Source organism: Gnatocerus cornutus, chromosome 7 (genome assembly GCF_029298725.1).
Source record: "Gnatocerus cornutus isolate USDA-ARS CGAHR chromosome 7, icGnaCorn1.1, whole genome shotgun sequence".
NCBI classification, from domain to species: Eukaryota; Metazoa; Arthropoda; class Insecta; order Coleoptera; family Tenebrionidae; genus Gnatocerus; species Gnatocerus cornutus.
The window spans coordinates 528,825-547,505 of NC_142239.1; the positions used below are offsets into that span (position 1 = coordinate 528,825).

Below are 18,681 nucleotides of genomic sequence, written 5' to 3' on the forward strand. Positions count from 1 at the left end.
ATTATCCAAAGGACCATCCATTATATTCTGATAAAAATAAGAAAGTAATAGGGAAATTCAAAGATGAATTGAATGGTATTAAGATATTAGAATACATAGGTTTAAGGTCAAAAATGTACAGTTACAGAACTGAAACGTGTGTTTCAAAAACATTAAAAGGTATCAAGAAAGCAGTATTGAAGAAAGAAATAAGTTTTGAAGATTACAAAAATTGCTTATTCAATCAAACTGAATACTTCCATAGACAGAGAGTGATTAGGAGTCATAAACATGATATTTTTACTGAAGAAGTAAAGAAAAAGTCTCTAAGTTGGAAAGATGATAAAAGATATCTTTTACCTAATTCTACAGATACATTAGCTTATGGACACGTATTAGTATCATCATAGGTACGTTCATGGACACTGTTGAACTATTTTTTATTAGCGTTGAAGTAATAAATTAAGAAAACAATAATAACAATTACGATAATAAACGCAAGAATAAAAATAATAATTTTTAATTTATTAACTTGTTGAATAAGACTTTTTTCTGAATTTTGGATATTCTTCATTGAATATATTTAAATTCTTGAATACAGTACTTTCCATTTAATTTACAATTTTTGAGTTTTTTCATTTATTGCTCTCATATTTTTAGTATGTCTTTCAAATATTTTGAGAGTTCTTTTCTTTACATCATCGATGTTTGATGGTATTACTACTGTTTTGTTTCTTAATTCTGCTAATTTCTTAGGATCATAATTATTGTAGTTGTCTAATTTATATTCCAATTCATCGATTTTATTATTAGCGGATTCTAGTTCACAGTCTGTCATAATTAATTGTTCAAGGAATAAATTAGCTGTTAGCTCTTGCAATATATTTATCTACTACTTCTTGTTTGAAACCGACTATTTTTGCTCCATCTTCTAATCTGTCTATTTCAGTAATAATAGGTTTTAAATCTTTTTTCCATTTTTCTTTCTCATCGTTGGGAATGTATGAAACTAGTTTGTCCATTTATGATTGAAAAGTTTCTAAAGATTTACTAATTAATTTATGTGCTTCTTCATCTAAACTTATATTTTTACGACTACCTGCTTTATGTTCTACATTATCGAATATTTTTTTATTTTTTATTTTATTTTTTCTCTTTTGTTCCTAATTGTTCCGATTTGTTCTCTTTTGTCCCGGATTGTTCCCGTTTGTTCTCATTTGTTCTCGTTTTACATGCAATCTTAATTCCAACTGAATTTAGTCCCATATTTAGGGAATTTCTAGAAATATTTTTAGATTTGCAAAATTCTGTCTTTGTTAGTTTTTTATTTACAGTCGAATTGAGATATTCAATGGCAAAATTACGATTTCTCATTTGAGTTACTTCATTGAAATTGTTGGAGTTCAGATGGTTGTCTTGTTTTTAATGGTGTATAATATTCTGCTACAATTTTGTTCTCTTTAGTATTGGTCATTTTTTTATTTATTGTAAAAAATTTATTTTGAATCTTTTTAAATCATTTTGAACGGAACTTTGTTAATATTTTTTTACTCATACAGATTACAGATAAAAAAATTCGTTGAATATAAAATTTTTTTCAGGTAGATCTGATGGAGGGCTCCTCATCCTCATCAAAGCGCAAAAACGTCGAAAGTAAACCTGTCTATTCAGACCAAGTAAGACCAGACATATTATTGTATCACACGGTAACATGGTATTACACTTTTGTTATAGGAATTACTTGGATTAAATTTAATGGATGATGTAACATCTTTGGACACTTCCGGAGGCTCAAATGAAAGTGAAGACGTAAGTAACTTGCTTCGAACAAATGTACAATTTGTTTTATGTTCAAATAGGAATTCATGGAAATTACAATTTGTTATGTCTTTTCAGGATCCTGACTTGGTTTTTGAAGTTCTTCGTTGGACATCGACTTTTGTGGACAAGTCTATGTTTATTAAATGCGTTATGAAGGATGCACATAGAATACTTCTCACTGCACCGCCCAGATTTGGCAAGACTATGGCTTGCAAAATGCTGGAGAAGTTTTTTGAAATTGTCAGCAGTGAACAACAAAAGTTGGAGAAATATAAACTTTTCCAGGATCTCAGAATTTACAAATGCACTGAAGAATGCATAGAGAATCATGGTTGTGGAAGTAAAAGATTTTTTCGCAAGCATTGCGGACAGCATCCAGTAATTTTTCTTGATTTTGCACAATTATCAGTAACGTCATATAGCGACTTTTTGGAGAGTCTTAGAAATATGATAATGAAGCTGTTTAGAAAATATAAAACATGTTTAATTCATAAAGATGGTGAAAAATTCAGCTGGTCAAGTAACGATATGGGAGAATTGGATATTGAACCTTTCTTGTGCTATTTGAAATATGCCGATGATGATGATCATTGGAAAGAGGCAATGGATCGTAACACAGCAGAACAATACATAATGGTGGCTTTTAAATATTTGATCGAGGTTTTGTCGGTCCACTATCAAACAAAACAAACCCATAAGAAAATTATTATATTGATTGACGAGTTCGACGCACCTTTTATGAATATGTTATTTAGTGAAAACTCATCAGACCGACAGATTATGTTTTTCATACGAGAACTAATGCGTCTTTTATGTAAAGATGAGATATCAGCACAATTTGTTCAACGAGTAATAATTTTTTCTGTCACTGCATCAGGCGGTACGATGTCATTAGGAGCTAACAATGTGCAACGTAGAACATTCTTGGACAAGGATTATGATTATTATAAATTCTTTGGATTTACCAGAGAAGAAGTAAACGCTTTAGTTAACAACTGTGTCAAAGAAGGAAGTCAAAGAGAAAAAGCTCTTGATGAAATTACTCTTTGGTACAACAATTACACTGTAGTGGGAGACAAAGATACAACTATTTCTAATCCTGTGTCTATTACCAATTATTTACCGAATCTCGTACGAAAAAGTTATTGGATTGAATCGGTTGGAACCAAATATATCTGCCAACTATTTAAATTCGAAAAAATGCGGGAGAAGGTGTTTCCTGCCGTTAGAGACAATGAGAAAATTTCCATCATAGCAACAACTATAGAGTTGAACGATATTTATAATCTGAAATCATTACGTGAATCAATTTTGAATTGTATCGAACTAGTGCAGGTAGACTTAGCTCTTCAGTTTCTCACACAATGTGGGTACTTTAACGTTATTGACAAGAATGATGGGAATTGGACATTACAAATTCCGAATCTAGAATTGAAACAAGTATTTACAGACAAACTTCAGGAGGCTTTGGTAAAATTTAAAACTAACCTGTTTACTGTAGAACAACAAGAGTCATTTGTGAATGCATTAAAGTCTTTAGGAAGTGGAGAGAAGCATGAACCTATGAAATATGTTGCGTTTAAAAAATCTGTGGAAAATTTGTATACCGACCGAGAATTACCAAAAGCTCAGTTTCACTTTCACTGTGACCTTTGGATGTTAATTTCTAGTTGTGGGAAGTTGGATTGCTCACCCGAGCTTGATTTAATTATTATTTCAAAATGTGCAGTAATTATAATTGAACTAAAGCGGCATAAACAAGATTCTGCAAAGAAGGCCCTAAAACAGTGTCTACGGAAAAAATACTATGAAGCATTTGAACTTGAAGGAAATGAAAGAAAGGGTTTAAAGAAAATTTTAATTGGTCTTCATCTCTCTGATGATCGTAAAGTTAGCATCAGGTATTTAGAAAATTTTGAGAAAAAAACACTGCAAGATGAACCAAACATAGAAACAATTGTAGAGGATAGCTATGAATGTTAAAATCATTCTCTCTGTTAGTTATGTACCCTGTTTTATTTTATGTGCATTTCGCTGATTTTAAGGTAGTTTGAGAATCTGTAAATTGTAATGGAAAATAATCTCATTTTTTTGCCCTTAATCTTTGATTAAAGTATACATTTCTACTTGAGTATTTTTTAATATTTCATTAAACCGGGACTTACGACTTTATGTTAGTTGGTACATAATATTTGATATGGTAAGAAAATAAGTTGAAAAAAAACCAAACTATTATTATTTATATGTTCAATGAAAATTATATCTAAATATAAACAATTCTCTTAATTACAACAAAGTAAGATAAGAAAATCTGTACCTTTTTAATATCAAAATAAGAAAATCAATTTTAGTTAGTAGTTGTGTTACAAAAACAAATTATATAATTATAAAGCAAACAAACTAATTTTTCGTTCGTGTCGTTACTTTGGTGTAATAATAATTTATTTTTTCTACTCCCATAGTAGTAAGTAACTAGGCAAGAACCCTGTCGTTTGTTGATTAGTAACTATGACACTATGAAACATGCATGTAATATGTAGATATATGTATGTATTTTCATTATACGGAACTAACTCACGTGACTTTAGTAACTTTTCGACTGTGAAACCAACGTTTTAGTTCCACTGTTTTCCTAGTGTAACCATGCCATTTTTAAGGTTAGAGTTTTCAGATGTCACTAATCTGACAAATTTCAAAGAACGAGTCAATTATTTTATTTATCAGTTATTTCACTTATTATAATAATACATAATTAAAAGTGTCACGCCAAATATACAGAAATATTCTTATTTCGTTTGCTCCAATTTGAATTCACATCAATTCTCAAAATAGTTGTGGATGTTTGTTGAAATCTTGAGACAGCATAAAGATGTTTGTGAAGGAATGCTGTAAAACTTTGGCGGATTTGAAAGAATCTTTCCGAAAGTCTAAGCGAAATATTGAAATGGCTGGAAAGTGGCAATCCAGAGCAGACTGAACTTTTGATGCACATGAAGTGTGAATGTTTAAATGGCCGTGGTTTAAAATTTTGTCTCTAACTTTTTATACTATACTACCTATATTGTAACAAAATTTAATTGTGATATAACAAAAACAACCTAAATTCTCTTTTAAAATTTTTCTTACTTCCCCTTCTGATATCCAAAACTTACGATACGTAGGTAAATAAGTTGAATAATGTGATAATGCAAAGTACAGAAAAAATTTAATTTTTTTAATTAATAAGAAAATTAGCATAAACGTAATACATTCAATCCGAAACCGTTTGTATAATAGTATATTACGCAACGTGTGGGGTAAGAAGCCAATTACGCACGAGGGGAAAAATTGTGCGCGAGGCGAAGCCGAGCACTATAATTCCACGAGAGCGTAATTGGCCTTACCCCCGAGTCGCGTACTATACTTTTTCTACGACTCCCTTTCCCGCAACCTTCTAATTTTTGTTTCGATAAATTACAACTAAAGTCGAATTTTACATGATTTTTATTAAAAATTGGCAATTGAAATATTTATAATAAGTATCAACTAAAAAAAACAAAGAACAATTTTCATAAATTATGAACAACCGTGTAAATTTTTATTTGTTAAAATTAATAGTAAAGTTAGAACAATTTTTGATTATAAATGGTGCAAGAGATTTGGTTAGCTGAGTATTCAACGCGAAACAATTTGTGGAAGTTTCTGCTTCATCCGTGGCAGTTTCTATTTCGCTGAAATTCACAAATGTAGTGCAAGTAGCCATGGATGTAGAAGGTAACCCGTCTTGAACTTGCGCCAGTCCTACGGATTCCAGTATTTTTTTGGAAGTTGCTGTCTTATTTGCCATTGAATCATCGACGTATCCTTCTGCAACCGCAGAGGATTTCCATCCTCCGTGTCTTTTCAATGCAAACAAGTCACCTCCAGCGTCAACCAAAATTGTAGCAGAAGTTCTTCTAAGGCAGTGGCCAGTATAGAGTTCAGGTGTAAGCAAACCTAAGTATTGGGTTATTTTCTTCGGGACATCAGCCAATTTATTTATTCCTACCACTTGCCTAGTCATTTTTCCTTTTTGATAATTTAAGAATAATTGAGAAATTATATGATCCTGTATTTGTTTCCGAAGATTTATATACTTCTTTCAAATGTGACAAAATTGTCCGGAAATCACAAACGATCGAGATATTTTAGTTTTGCTATCAGGTATTTTTACTATAAGGTTTGATTCTGAATCTTCTATATCAGCGAGTCTCATTTTTTTCAGTTCTTGTGTCCTGCAAGCCCCAGTAATTTCAATAATCAGGACTGCTTTTGTAAACAGGTGTTCTAAATCAGGAGCATCCTTCAGAAAAGTATTAATTTCTTGAGCCGTTAGAATTTTTGATTTTTTACTCTTGAATCCATCTGATTGTCTCTTTAAGAAAGCCCGTAATTTCTGGTAGTTTGCAATATTTACGTCGTGTTTGATGCTTGGTTTGAAATCTTGTTTCAACTTGCCAAAATACGCGAGTAAAATATTCTCGGAGAAAGATGCCACTCCGTTGTCCGCACGCCAGGCGATGAATTTGCTGTACACCGACTCGTACCGCTCTTTTGACTTTTTCGGAATCAGATCATCAGTTGCACTAACTGCTTGTGCTGCAATTTCGGGGGGCGTAGCTTGCAATTCACACTCGGAGTCACTCATCATGATGAAATATACAAACACAAATTGCAAATGTCAATTTTGACAAATTTTTATGACATCCACAGCAACTGCTATTCCTCTGTACTATTATGTAATTATATATATTACCCACTGGTCATTACATTGCAGTGTGTGTAACCATGGATTTACTTAGAAGGACAATCGTTTGTAATTCATAGATTACTATAACAGGAGTAGAAAAAATCCATTATAGGCGTGCTGATAAAACAGAACCGTGTTAGCCCAGAAGTTTAAGCGTCGCACTTTAAACATGTGCGCTCATTTGTTGCGTGTTCAAATCTTGATAAAAAGCGCAAAATCTTTTTCATAGCGATAGAATATATTCTAAAATAAAAATTTATAGTTGTAAAATAAAAAATTCGCTCCGCATGCTACGCACTAGTCCACTGTGTGGACGCTCATGAGGGCTTCGCCTGAATTTCAAAACGAATCAAAAAATTCCAAATAATTTTAAAGGGCCTTATGTTTAGTCACAGCATAGACAATTAAGCTAGGTTTAACGATCTGTGAGTCGCAGACAGGAAGACTTTATTCTCTTTTTCTCTGCTAGATGGCAGATTTTTATTAACTAATATTAACAATGTGCATAATCGTAGATGGGAAGCGTAATACTTGGTTCATCTATTTTGAGGTATTTAAAAACAAGAGCTCTTATTTGTCTAATATTTTTACCAGTCGCCATTCCGACCGGTGAATTTTTCGCATGCGCCAATGTATTGGTCTAGAAGTAAATACATTTTGGGGTGACTCAAAACAAGGAATTCTGGTAAGGTTTTTTTTGGGTGCTTTTAACATAATTAGGTTTGATTTTGGATGATTTACAACAGTTTTCTCATATGTCCAATTTCTGATGGGCTATTGATTTACAAGAAAAGAAACTTTAGAGTATTTTTTGCTCACATTAAAAACTATGATTTTTGAAGGATTTTATGTCTTTTTCGGTTGTTAACTTTTGGGAAAACATAAATTTTTAGGATCCTGCCTTGTTTTGTAAGGCGCCAAATATACCTCTTTGATTTGGTAATGTTTTCACTTTTTTTTTGCATGCGCCAACTGGTCTGGTCCAGAAATACAAAGCCATTTGGAATGTCTAAAAACAACGGATTTGGAAAGTTTTTCAGAGTGCTCTTGAGATAATTTTGCATGATTTTGGGAGATTTTAACGGTTTTTTCGTGTGCCCAATTTTTGGTGGTCTACTGATATTTGGGTACTTTTGGGGTGGATAAAAATTAATGCTTTTTGAGAGGTTTTTTTTTGCCTTTTTTTGGTTGTTGACTTTTGAGAAAACAGCTAAATTTGTAGGATTCTGCCTTGTTTTTAAAGACGCCAAATGCCCTGGTCCAGAAATAGAAAACCATTTTGGGGTGTTTAAAAACAAGGCATTTTCTAAGTTTTTTAGATCTTTTTCGGTTGTTTACTTTTGGAAAAACACTAAATTTGTAGAATTCTACCCCGTTTTTTCGTGAGCCCAATTTTTGGTGGTCTACACATATTTGGGTACTTTTGGAGTGGATAAAAATTAATGCTGTTTGAGAGGTTTTTTCCCTTTTTTGGTTGTTGACTTTTGAGCAAACAGCTAAATTTGTAGGATTCTGTCCTGTTTTTTAACACGCCAAATGCCCTGGTCCAGAAGGAACATTTTATAGTCTACTCATTCCTGTTAAGGCAGTCTCCTAAATAGGTTTCCATGTGCCTAACGTAATTTGGCAATGCTGCTGTGTTACTGCCTCAGAAGTAGTATGTATTTTAGCATACAAGTCACCTTCATTTAATAGTATTTTTCCACTGGTTGAACAACTCTTCTATAGGGTTTAAAAAGGGACGTATGGGGGGTAAGAATATTAGAAAATGACCATGATTTCTTATTAATTGTTGGATTTCTTCAGTCCTGTGAAATCTCACGTTGTCCATCACCAAATGAGCGCCTCTAACATTGTCTTGTTGTAAATGATTGATCAAGCTTATCAAAAATTCTTCAAAATGTTTAATGTTGTATGGCCTGTCTTGAACTGTAAATAAATACAAGGAATTTACAGACATTGCGGCAGCAATAGAGTAATTTCGACCCCGTAATTGTGCTTTTACTTTGTTTGCTCGACAGTTTTTGGTGCGACCGTCTTGAGTGTACTTGAATTCCATATTCATCGATGAAAAACACTTTTTCTCGTTCAACCATTATTCTATTGTATTGTATTGCATATTCAAATCGAGCTTCAATGGTTTCTGGTGTATTTCGTCTATCTGGAACCCTCGAAATTCTCTTAACAGAAAAATGAAATTCTTTAGTAGCCTTGTTTATAGTTGATAGACTTATTTGCAACTCGGGAACCTATTTTAATAGTTTTTTTTTATCTATTGAAGAGTTAACGAAGAATCGTCATCCATCCAGTCACAAATTTCTTGTTTTTGTTGTTCGGTTAATTTTCTTGGACGGTGCCCACCACTTCTCTTCGCCACCTCGTTGGTTTTCTGGTATGTTGCGAAAATTTTTCGACAGTGTTTGCTAATACATTGAATTGTTGTCCTATACTCGCTGCCGTCCGACCGCTGTTAATGCCTCTAATAATTAATGCACGCTTTTCGTTTGAAATTTTTGTGCTTCGTCGTATTTCACGATCCATTTCAAGAAATAAATCAGTCGTGACTTTCAATTGACAAAACGTGAAACTGTTTTGACAAATGAGGAATGTGTTTGAAAACCAGCACTCTATTTTTTGCCGAGGGGAAACACTTTTGAGAAAAGGTGAAATGCTTTTGACAAAAGAGGAAAACCAAAAGAAAAACACTGTAATGTTACATATTAACTTATTAGTTATCATTACAGATCTATCAATGTTTCGTCCTTGTCTTCATTTCTACTAGTTCCATCCCCAACAAAACATTTGTTATCAAAACTTGTTCTTGTCGATCTCTTCGAAATTTGCAATCGAATTCCATCATCATTTTCAGGACATTTTTCATACTTCAACAGTCGCTCGAACGAGATCATTTGAATATCCAATTCAGTCCATTTGTGGAATCCTAATTTCAACCACCACGCTAAGAGAGTTATTTGTATAATGGTAACACTTTCATTTTCTGAAAAAACAATCTTATGCGATATTTTTAAAATTTCGCTACTTACGATTAGTACAAATAAAATAAACTACAATTATTACAGTGTAAAGTGTAACAACTAAGTCTTGTAGGAAACCAAACGCTTTTAACATGCAGTGAAGAGTGTAAGACGCAGAAGTGTGTTGGTTTATTAAATGTTCATGAAATTCTTCCTTGAGTTTGTTATTCATGTTAAAAGAACCAATTGTTGTTAAACCGTTCATAGTTGCACTGATGTATCCAATTATAGGACTAACACCTGAAAATATAACTCAGTTTTAGGAAGTCAGACAAACTTACCATTACTTGATGCTTCAAGAGTTTTGAAATTTCTTAGGCTTTCGAGAAACCACTGACGAAGTATGAACAACACAACAAAGAGGACAAACGTTGGAATCAAAAACAACACGTTTATGTAAACTATCGCAACAACGATTTCAAAAATTTGAAGTAAGATCTATTGGAAAACAGAAGTAGAGTGTTGTATTCCAATCAGTTTTGTTACCTGAAGTAGATCACCAAACAAAAAGGGTATCACCTCATCAACTGCACTGAGGTCTTTAGAAAATCGGTTAATGAGGCTTCTAATGGTGTTGTTTTGACAAAACTCCATCGAAATGTTGTTAATCAAAGTTTTGTGCAATTTCATCGAACACCTCTTGGCGAAGTTAAAGACGACGAAGCTTTTTACCAAGAAAGTCGCTCCAAAGAGCAGATTCATGATTCCATATGTTTGGTACCAAATTCTTAGTTTCGGGCTTTTGGTACTTGTCATGTTCGTCCTTAAACAAATCGTAAGTTCAAAGTTTACACTCGTAGCATACATACTCAAAAGTCAGTAAATTATTCATGTAACTATCTTCAACTTGTAGCATTACAAAAGAGGTGAAAACTATCATAAACGTGGCAAGACCACCCGTCAGAAGAAAGTACTTCTTGTAAGATTGGAGCCTGAACTTGCTGGAAAAGTCTTCTACGTCTAACAACTTGTCGTCTTTATCTTCGTTATCTTTAAAAGAAACTCGCGACTTGTCCAAACTTGCAGTCCAGAAATCCTCGCCCTTTTGTGTGTATGTAGCTCTAGCAAAATGGATTTTATACTTCAAGCTACAACTCGAGTTACCATCAACCATCGCCAGGTCACGATTCTCCAAGCTGTCCACGTCTTCCGATAGTTCACATAGTTCTAAGACTTTTTCGTAACGACCCTCATCAAACTGTTGGCCAAACAAGATATTCTGGCGAATGGTAGAATCAAAGACCCACGGCTCCATCAAGTCAGTTCGAGAGGTTTGGAGCAATCCTACTTCTTCAAAAACTTCTTCATACTTTCTAAGCGTTGCAAGGAACTCCGATGTTGAATAAACTGCTTGTGGAAGCTTCGTGCTCAGACTTTCCGACAACATAGAAATGTAAAAAAGAAGGTAAAGCAACGCCTCACTTCCCACGTGAAGATGAGCTAAAATTGACACATACAATATCGCCCTCATTGTTAAATGCCCAATGGTAAAACCGAACGCTTTCAAGTAGAAGAACTTCTTGACTGCAAATTGACAGTTAATTTGATTTAACACTTTGACACAAATACACCTTCTAGCTTCCAAAGTTTTGGACCGGTTTTTCTTCGCCAGGAAAGAGAGTCGTTGCGCGGTTTCCCCAAACATTTCTTTTTTAAAAAACATGATGTTTTCTCCAATCAAACCTGCAACATTGGAGGTTGAGCAATTCTGAAATATTTCAAAGCTTACCATGCACTGGTAGTACCACTAAAATTATACATGTAACGACTAAAACTGTGGGCCCAATTCGCAAGTAGAGAAAGTACGAAACTACAGTTAGTTTTACGAATGTTATCCACAACTCGTTCGCAGTTTTCATGAAGTTATCGATGACGATGGCGTTTTTAGCAAAGAGGCTGACAACAGTTCCAAATAACGTGTCTGTGTGGGTCAGATTCGATGTCAATATTTTCGTGTATAGTAAAGAGCACAGTCTTGTGCGCACCTTGAAGCAGAAACCTTCCATGTAAAGAGAGTAATTCTGTGTAAAAACACTGTTTAAGAACTTGAAAAGTGTCATTACCACCAGATAAAACCCCGCAGTAAAGTAATCTCTTTTCAAATAATACAACACTTTTTCTAAAAGATAAGGTTCGCTGATACTGTAAAATCGGTCGTATTAAACGCTCAAAGCGATTTTATTCCTTACATGAAAATTGTATCGGCTAGTAGTTTCATCAGTCCAAGACTAAAAAAACAAAGTCCAAAACATTTTAGAAATGTTTTGCGAAAAGCACTGTTGTCCTCCAAGGAGATTTCGTACATATTTTCTAGTTTTTGTGATCTCAGGTTTTTGGGAACTTCGTATAAATCGTCTTCTGTAAAAGGAGTGTGACACCCTTTTTTCAACAACTTGATGGCGTAGCTAAATTAAATAATTGAAATGTGATGTTGGCAAGTTTAGTGTACTCACATAAAACATATTTGAGATAAAGTGCTGGCGGTGTCTTTGGGATGTTTGATTCTTTGGTGTTTTGGTTTGTGATCCATTGTAACATTGACAGGACTGTAATGATCTGTAACCCAATTCCGCCAAAATTCAAATGAACCGCCAAACTCAAGAACCGCGAAATTTAAAATAAATAAAATGGCCGAATATCGTGATCGTCTGAAACGGCTAGGACCTACGTTGTGTTGTGAAGGCGGATGTTCGTTGGATACAAAGCAGTGCATCGTCTTTTGGGGAAGAGCGTACCAACACAAAGCAATAAAATACACCAGACCAAATGTGGTTTAACTTGTTTTATTCAGACTTTAAAAGTTTGAATGGTTTTGATTTAAATTTTACAGCTAATTGTTCAAGAATTACAAGCATTTGAACAGACGAACTGATCATGTTACAAAATTCTTAATAATCTTTAATGTCAAAAGAAGTCACTTTACAAAGAAACGTTTCGGTACAAAAATGCAATAAACAAATTAACGGAAAGTGAATTACATCAAAAGAACTACAAAAATCTCCCATTCGCTCTGTTGTGAGTGTGATCAAACTACAAAAATTATTGAAAACAATATAACAATGAAAAACAACACACAATTTACCAAGTAAACATATACAAACAATTTATCAATAAACATTAATAATAAAAGTTAATTATTTTCAAAGGCGACACACAGAAACAGGACGGGATTAGGTTTTCGGAAGACCCGAAAATAATCCTTCCTATTCCGCAAGCATAGTACAGGCGGTGCCTTATCGAGAGTACTAACAAATTATGGCCAGATTAAGAGTAACCAACATCTCACCCGCGGAAGACCCGCTAGTTAGGTGAACCCTGACTACCCCGCGAGTCCCACGTAACAAGCTTCCAGCACTGGAGGGTTTTCGAAAGTCAAAATCAAAGTTTAATTTTGAATTGATCACACTCTGAAAAATCTACTAATATTAACGCGAGAGGCTGTTTGTTATGTTGAGTCTTTTGTGACGAAGAAAATCTGGAAAGGAGCATTGGGTTCGGACAAGTACAGAGCAGCTACGAAAACAAGGGACATACATAAAATACATAAACATATAAATTTTCAGTTTCAGTTTCAATAAAATACAATGGAAGAGAAAGTCGTGGACTTTAGGAAAAATGTACTCGTTTTTGCTCACGAATGACATAGAGCGATTCAAAAAGACATTCCCAGTTAATTTGATGTATTTCACAATTTCTTTAAAATCCTATTCTATTTTTAATCCTTCGAACTCAACAGTAAAAATTCCTTGAACAGAATCGAATAAAATTCAAGTTCCCAAAAGTATCGGGTTTCCACGAATCTAAACTGCTTCTGCACGTGTCTTATCGGACGGTGGGCGAACACTGATTGAATCCAGACGCTTACGTCATCGGAAAAACGCGTTACTTTAGAATTGTACAGAAAATAGCTACTTTACATGAATCCGGAGAAACTTCCTTCTTAAGACAACAAATGACAAAAATTATTACATACCAAAAGATGACAACACACAAGCGCTTCTACAAGAAGCCCTAAAAGAGTCACTACACGCCCGTCAAAGCCAATGGGTTTAAAAAAAATTATTTACAAGATTTTGACAAACTACAAATTAACAAAACACAAAATGAAAAATTAAAACAAAATAGGAATTAAAATTAACACTTGGAAAAATTTGGCGAAACGCACTCGATAACACAGCACCTTGGTAACTACCAAAGTCGTACCAAGAATGAATGCCTCCGGCGTCGCCCGCCTCCTCCGCTGTGGCGGCGGTGAACTACCAAGTCCACCAACTTAACGCAAAAATTCCTGCTGTCGTTGTGGCGCGAAAAGTTTGAAATTTAAATTTGAAGTGGGACACTACAGTACTGACTAGGTAAAGATTTCTGGTTTGGTATTAATTAATCTTTACACAATGACAGGTAATAAAGTACGAGATTGTCCGGACGAAAATATTTTTCTGGTAATTGCTTGATACGTTGTGGCTTATTAGCATCATAGAAAAAAACCGTAAATGAAGATAAACATCACGATAAAGGTACAATTAGGAACGTCGTTGAAGTTAGCGTCATTTTATCGGATTCATTTTCATAAATTAAACGCCGCAGTACTTCGCCTCAAATGACGCATGCATGCCGGTCGCACTTTTCACATGCGAATTTCCACCGATCGTCGTCTTTTTTTCACACAATTTTTGACCAAATGACACCGTAATGACTTTCTGCCCCATCTTCAATCAAAATTCTCCTTCTACATGAGAACAAAGTGGTAAAACTCAACCCTTAACCTAACTAGAAAATTATTATTCATTTCAACCTTCAATAGTAATGTAGCTTCATAAATACGACATCGAAAAATTACAAATAAATCACTTAGTAATCCCCCATATCGCATATACGCCCACCACCCGTCAGAGGGTGGCAATCTCAACCCCTCAAACACCACCTCCGACTATTTTGAAAAATCCGCAATGTAGCCCTATGAATTTGACATGGAAAAATTACAAATAAATCACTTAGTAATCCCCCATATCGCAAATACTCCCACCACCCGTCAGAGGGTGGCAATCTCAACCCCTCAAACACCACCTCCGATTATTTTGAAAAATCCGCAATGTAGCCCTATGAATTTGACATGGAAAAATTACAAATAAATCACTTAGTAATCCCCCCATATCGCATATACGCCCACCACCCGTCAGAGGGTGGCAATCTCAACCCCTCAAACACCACCTCCGATTATTTTGAAAAATCCGCAATGTAGCCTTTTGAATTTGACATGGAAAAATTACAAATAAATCACTTAGTAATCTCCCATATCGCTTATACTCCCACCACCCGTCAGAGGGTGGCAATCTCAACCCCTTTCTACAACTTTCAACTTTTTTCAAAAAACTTTTATTTAGTCCGATGACATTGCTAATTTTTGATATCCGGTTTACACCCTCCAACTGTTAGAGGGTAAAGGTGTAATTGTTTAAACAAAATAATACCTTTTAGTCTGGCAACCCAGAATGCACCTTGTTAAATTGTAGGTTGCATTCTAATTTTTTTTATTGAATTTACGGCCATTGTGTTTTTGACTATAATGCATTCACGATCTTTTTAGACCAGAGTAGGCCTTGTTTTTTTTTCTTTTTGTTGGCTACAATGACTGACAGAGGTAGTTTTTTTACTGTCACATCTGACATGTGTCTTTCATGCATGCAAGTTTGCCACTTTTCTGATACCGGAAAAATCGTGTGTCTCCTTTTAATCGTGAAAGTAACAGTTTAAAGGCATTATCTTCAAAATATAATAGGCAATAAAATGCCTAAAGTGATTTCGTTTTCGAACAAAAAATGTGCTATTTGCAGTTTCAAAAAGATCGCCTTGATTTAAGACGGGAACAAACGATCTGAGGTGTTACAAATATATTCTTTGTAAGGTACAAGGCCCCATAAACGTTTGTTTTCAAAATATTTTTAGATGCGGCGTGCAACCGTTTCCAATGTTCTGGACACCAAAGATGAAAAGTTTTGGCTGATAAGCGGCAACAATTAGAATTTTATGCCGAGAAAACAACACTTTTCAAAATTATTAAGTCTATGAGTTACAATCACAGAGAAGTGAACGATCACAAGACTTTATGTAAACAAAAACAATTCAAATTCTAAATTGCTGCACTTTTTAGTTAACGAAATTCGCCAAAGTTTGCTTTTAGTGTGAGATTCCATAACATAAAACCCTGGGTCAAATGCTAATTCGATCAAATAAACTTTTTTAAGGTTTTATGACTAAAATCAAGACCTGGCAGAAGTGCTTCTTGAGAATGGTAAACTTTTTGCCATTGGAATATACCAGCAGTAATGTCTTCCATTATGATTAATATTGCATTTGTTGAAAAATAATTTTAAAATTTTAGATAAAAATTCAATAAAATTATCAAGTTCTGAATGTTCGGTTCAAACTGGCAACAGAGGAAAGGTTTCAGACACAATTCATAACCAAAAAAAGGTAACAACTCCAATCGACAGAACAAATGTCAATCATTTTCAGGAAACTTTGGCTCACAAAGGTTGACTACCAACCAAGTTACTAGATTTCCATGGCTTGCCGCGGTCTAAAAAGATCGTGAATGCATTATATGCACCAGAATTTTTATGAAGTAATTACTGAACATGGGTTTTTTTACGAGAATATGTTAAAATCGATATTTTATCTGAAAATTAAAACTGCCCGTTTTTGCCGTTTAATCTTACGCAAAATGTCTCGAGGTTTTCATTAAATTTTTCTTTTAGTTTCTTTAAACTTTATATAGATTATAGATTACCAAGCAGGTTTGCTTGACTTTTTTGTTATTTAAAGGAAATAGCTATCTGTTATGTCCTCTTCCGCTGTCTCTAAAAAAAATAGCTGCAACACATTTGAAATTTCAATTTTGCATGGACTTTGGATTTTTATTTTAACTAAATTTACTTTTTATTTATAAGGTAAATAAATACAAATAATTTTGAGAAAATCAATGCATATACTATGTAGGTGTCTCAGAATTTCTGAACGACTCGATAACCTCAGGTTCTGGCTAATTATTGCATTAAGCAAATGAAATTGAAATAGCTCCTTAGATTTTACATTAGAGCAATGTAACGCTAACCAATCACAAATATTTTATGAATCAATATTCAAATGTACCATACATTGTTAGATACTTAGCAACATCGTTTTTGTTATAAAAAGAAACGTATTTGATTGTTTAATTTTATATTGCATTAATTAATTTGTTTTTAGCAAATTAACTCATCTTCGCCAGTTCTGAGACACTCTGGATGTTATATGTTTTGAGTACCCACCTAATTATCTAATTAGACTAATAACAATAAAAAATTCGCTAAGTTGGTTGTTTTGTTTTGACCATCCTTTTCGTTGACACGTCACCAGCAAGGAATTGTTGTGTGCCGTTGTGTTTCTCTGTCGTGCTTACGGGGATTAACTAGTGAAAAAGCGAGATTCCTTAAATTGTGGTTTATTGCTAATATTTACATTCCGGGTTGGAGTCCGGATCAGTACCTCTTAAGAACTAAATCTAAAATCTAAGAAAATGCGTGGTCGGAATAGTCGCACCCCCACTCCGTCTTAAGGGAGAGTTATGAGATGTGACTAATTGAACATATGTGAATGAGGGTGGCTGGAATTAATTACAACACCTCCCCCCTTGAATTAAAATTTTGCGGCTAGTCGCAAAATTTTTACAAAAGTGAAACAAAAGGAATAAGAAAATATATAACATAAAACAATGCATAAAGTCTCAATCTAATAGTAGTAATAACTAATATAAAATATACAAAAATTGAAATACGACATTAACAAAAGAATATTTTGAGAGATAAAAAAAACAATTAAATCATAATTAATACAAATAATATATGATAGAAACTATGCTAAAAAAAATATATATATACATATGAAATTAATTCAGACATTATACAATATATAATGTGGTACATACATACATATTCGTGGGACATAACATCGAAAATAGAATAATGTATTTAATTTATTAATTTGATACGTGATGATAGTAAAACACTCGTAATTTAAAATGAAAATAGTTGAAACGAGGATCAATTCGGATGTGTGAAAAAAAAATCGTAAGAAAGAGAAACAAAAATAATTATACGTCGTTTTCTGGTAAATTATATTTCTTTAAACGATTGAAATGGACTTTTTGGTGTTTTCTGTTTACTAAAATGGTACAATTGACATCAGAGTCGACGGAAACAATTTCATATGGGCCTTTGTAAATTGGTTGGAGCTTTTTACATTTACTAACAGGAACACTTTCATCCTCTAACAGAACCAAATCGCCCACACTAAAATTTTCAGTTTTAGAAGTTTTGTCGTAATAAATTTTGGCTTTTTGTTTGGCGTTAAGTAAATTCTCTCGAGCTGCTTGATGACAATGCTGTAATTTAGATTTAAGTTCATTGGCGTAATCGTCTAAGTTATAGGATACTTCTGGGGATTTTTTTATTGAGGTAGGTAATTTGGGTAGTCTGCCATAGACTAATTCAAAAGGTGTAAATTTTGTAGCTGAATGAGGAGTAGAATTGTATGTAAAGGTGGCATAAGGAAGAAAATTATCCCAGTTGTCACTGTCTTTGTTGACAAAATTTCGCAAATACTCGTTTAATGTTCGATGTGATCTTTCTACGCTTCCTTGGGTTTGTGGATGATAACTAGTTCCATGTAACTTTTTAATTGACAATAATTTACAAATATCTTTGAATAAAGTAGACATGAAATTCGTTCCTTGATCGCTTAATATGGAATCGGGTATTCCGTGCTGACATATTACATTTTCAACAAAACTTTTTGCAACTGTTGTACTTTCCTGATTCGGTATTGGTGCACTTATAACAAATTTGGTTAAGTCGTCCACGATTGTTAAAATGTATTTATTGTTATTGTCGGTAATTGGGAATGGTCCAGAAATATCTAAGTTTACTTTTTCAAATGCTTTTATTACTGATGTTGTTGATACTTGCATTGGCATTTTGATTTTAACTGTTATTTGATTTTAATCTATTAAAGGTTCTGTTAACACCTTGATGACCACCT

The 18,681-nt window shown here is 33.7% G+C and overlaps 2 protein-coding genes across 2 annotated transcripts; one reads left to right on the top strand and one right to left on the bottom strand.

The window, feature by feature from the left end:
• Positions 1-1,574: 1,574 nt before the first annotated feature.
• LOC148170566 (uncharacterized) lies at positions 1,575-3,926 on the top strand. The gene is made up of 2 exons (XM_088040813.1): positions 1,575-1,655; positions 1,714-3,926. Exons 1-2 carry the CDS (start codon positions 1,590-1,592, stop codon positions 3,781-3,783), a joined length of 2,136 nt encoding a protein of 711 aa, XP_087896939.1. The 5' UTR covers positions 1,575-1,589; the 3' UTR covers positions 3,784-3,926.
• Positions 3,927-9,276: 5,350 nt separating this feature from the next.
• LOC148170567 (putative multidrug resistance-associated protein lethal(2)03659) lies at positions 9,277-11,688 on the bottom strand. Its single transcript, XM_088041071.1, has 7 exons — positions 11,333-11,688; positions 11,175-11,286; positions 10,413-11,127; positions 10,090-10,366; positions 9,891-10,041; positions 9,613-9,843; positions 9,277-9,566 (listed from the first exon to the last, which is right to left on the bottom strand). Exons 3-7 carry the CDS (start codon positions 11,072-11,074, stop codon positions 9,307-9,309), a joined length of 1,581 nt encoding a protein of 526 aa, XP_087897197.1. The 5' UTR covers positions 11,075-11,127; positions 11,175-11,286; positions 11,333-11,688; the 3' UTR covers positions 9,277-9,306.
• Positions 11,689-18,681: the final 6,993 nt, after the last annotated feature.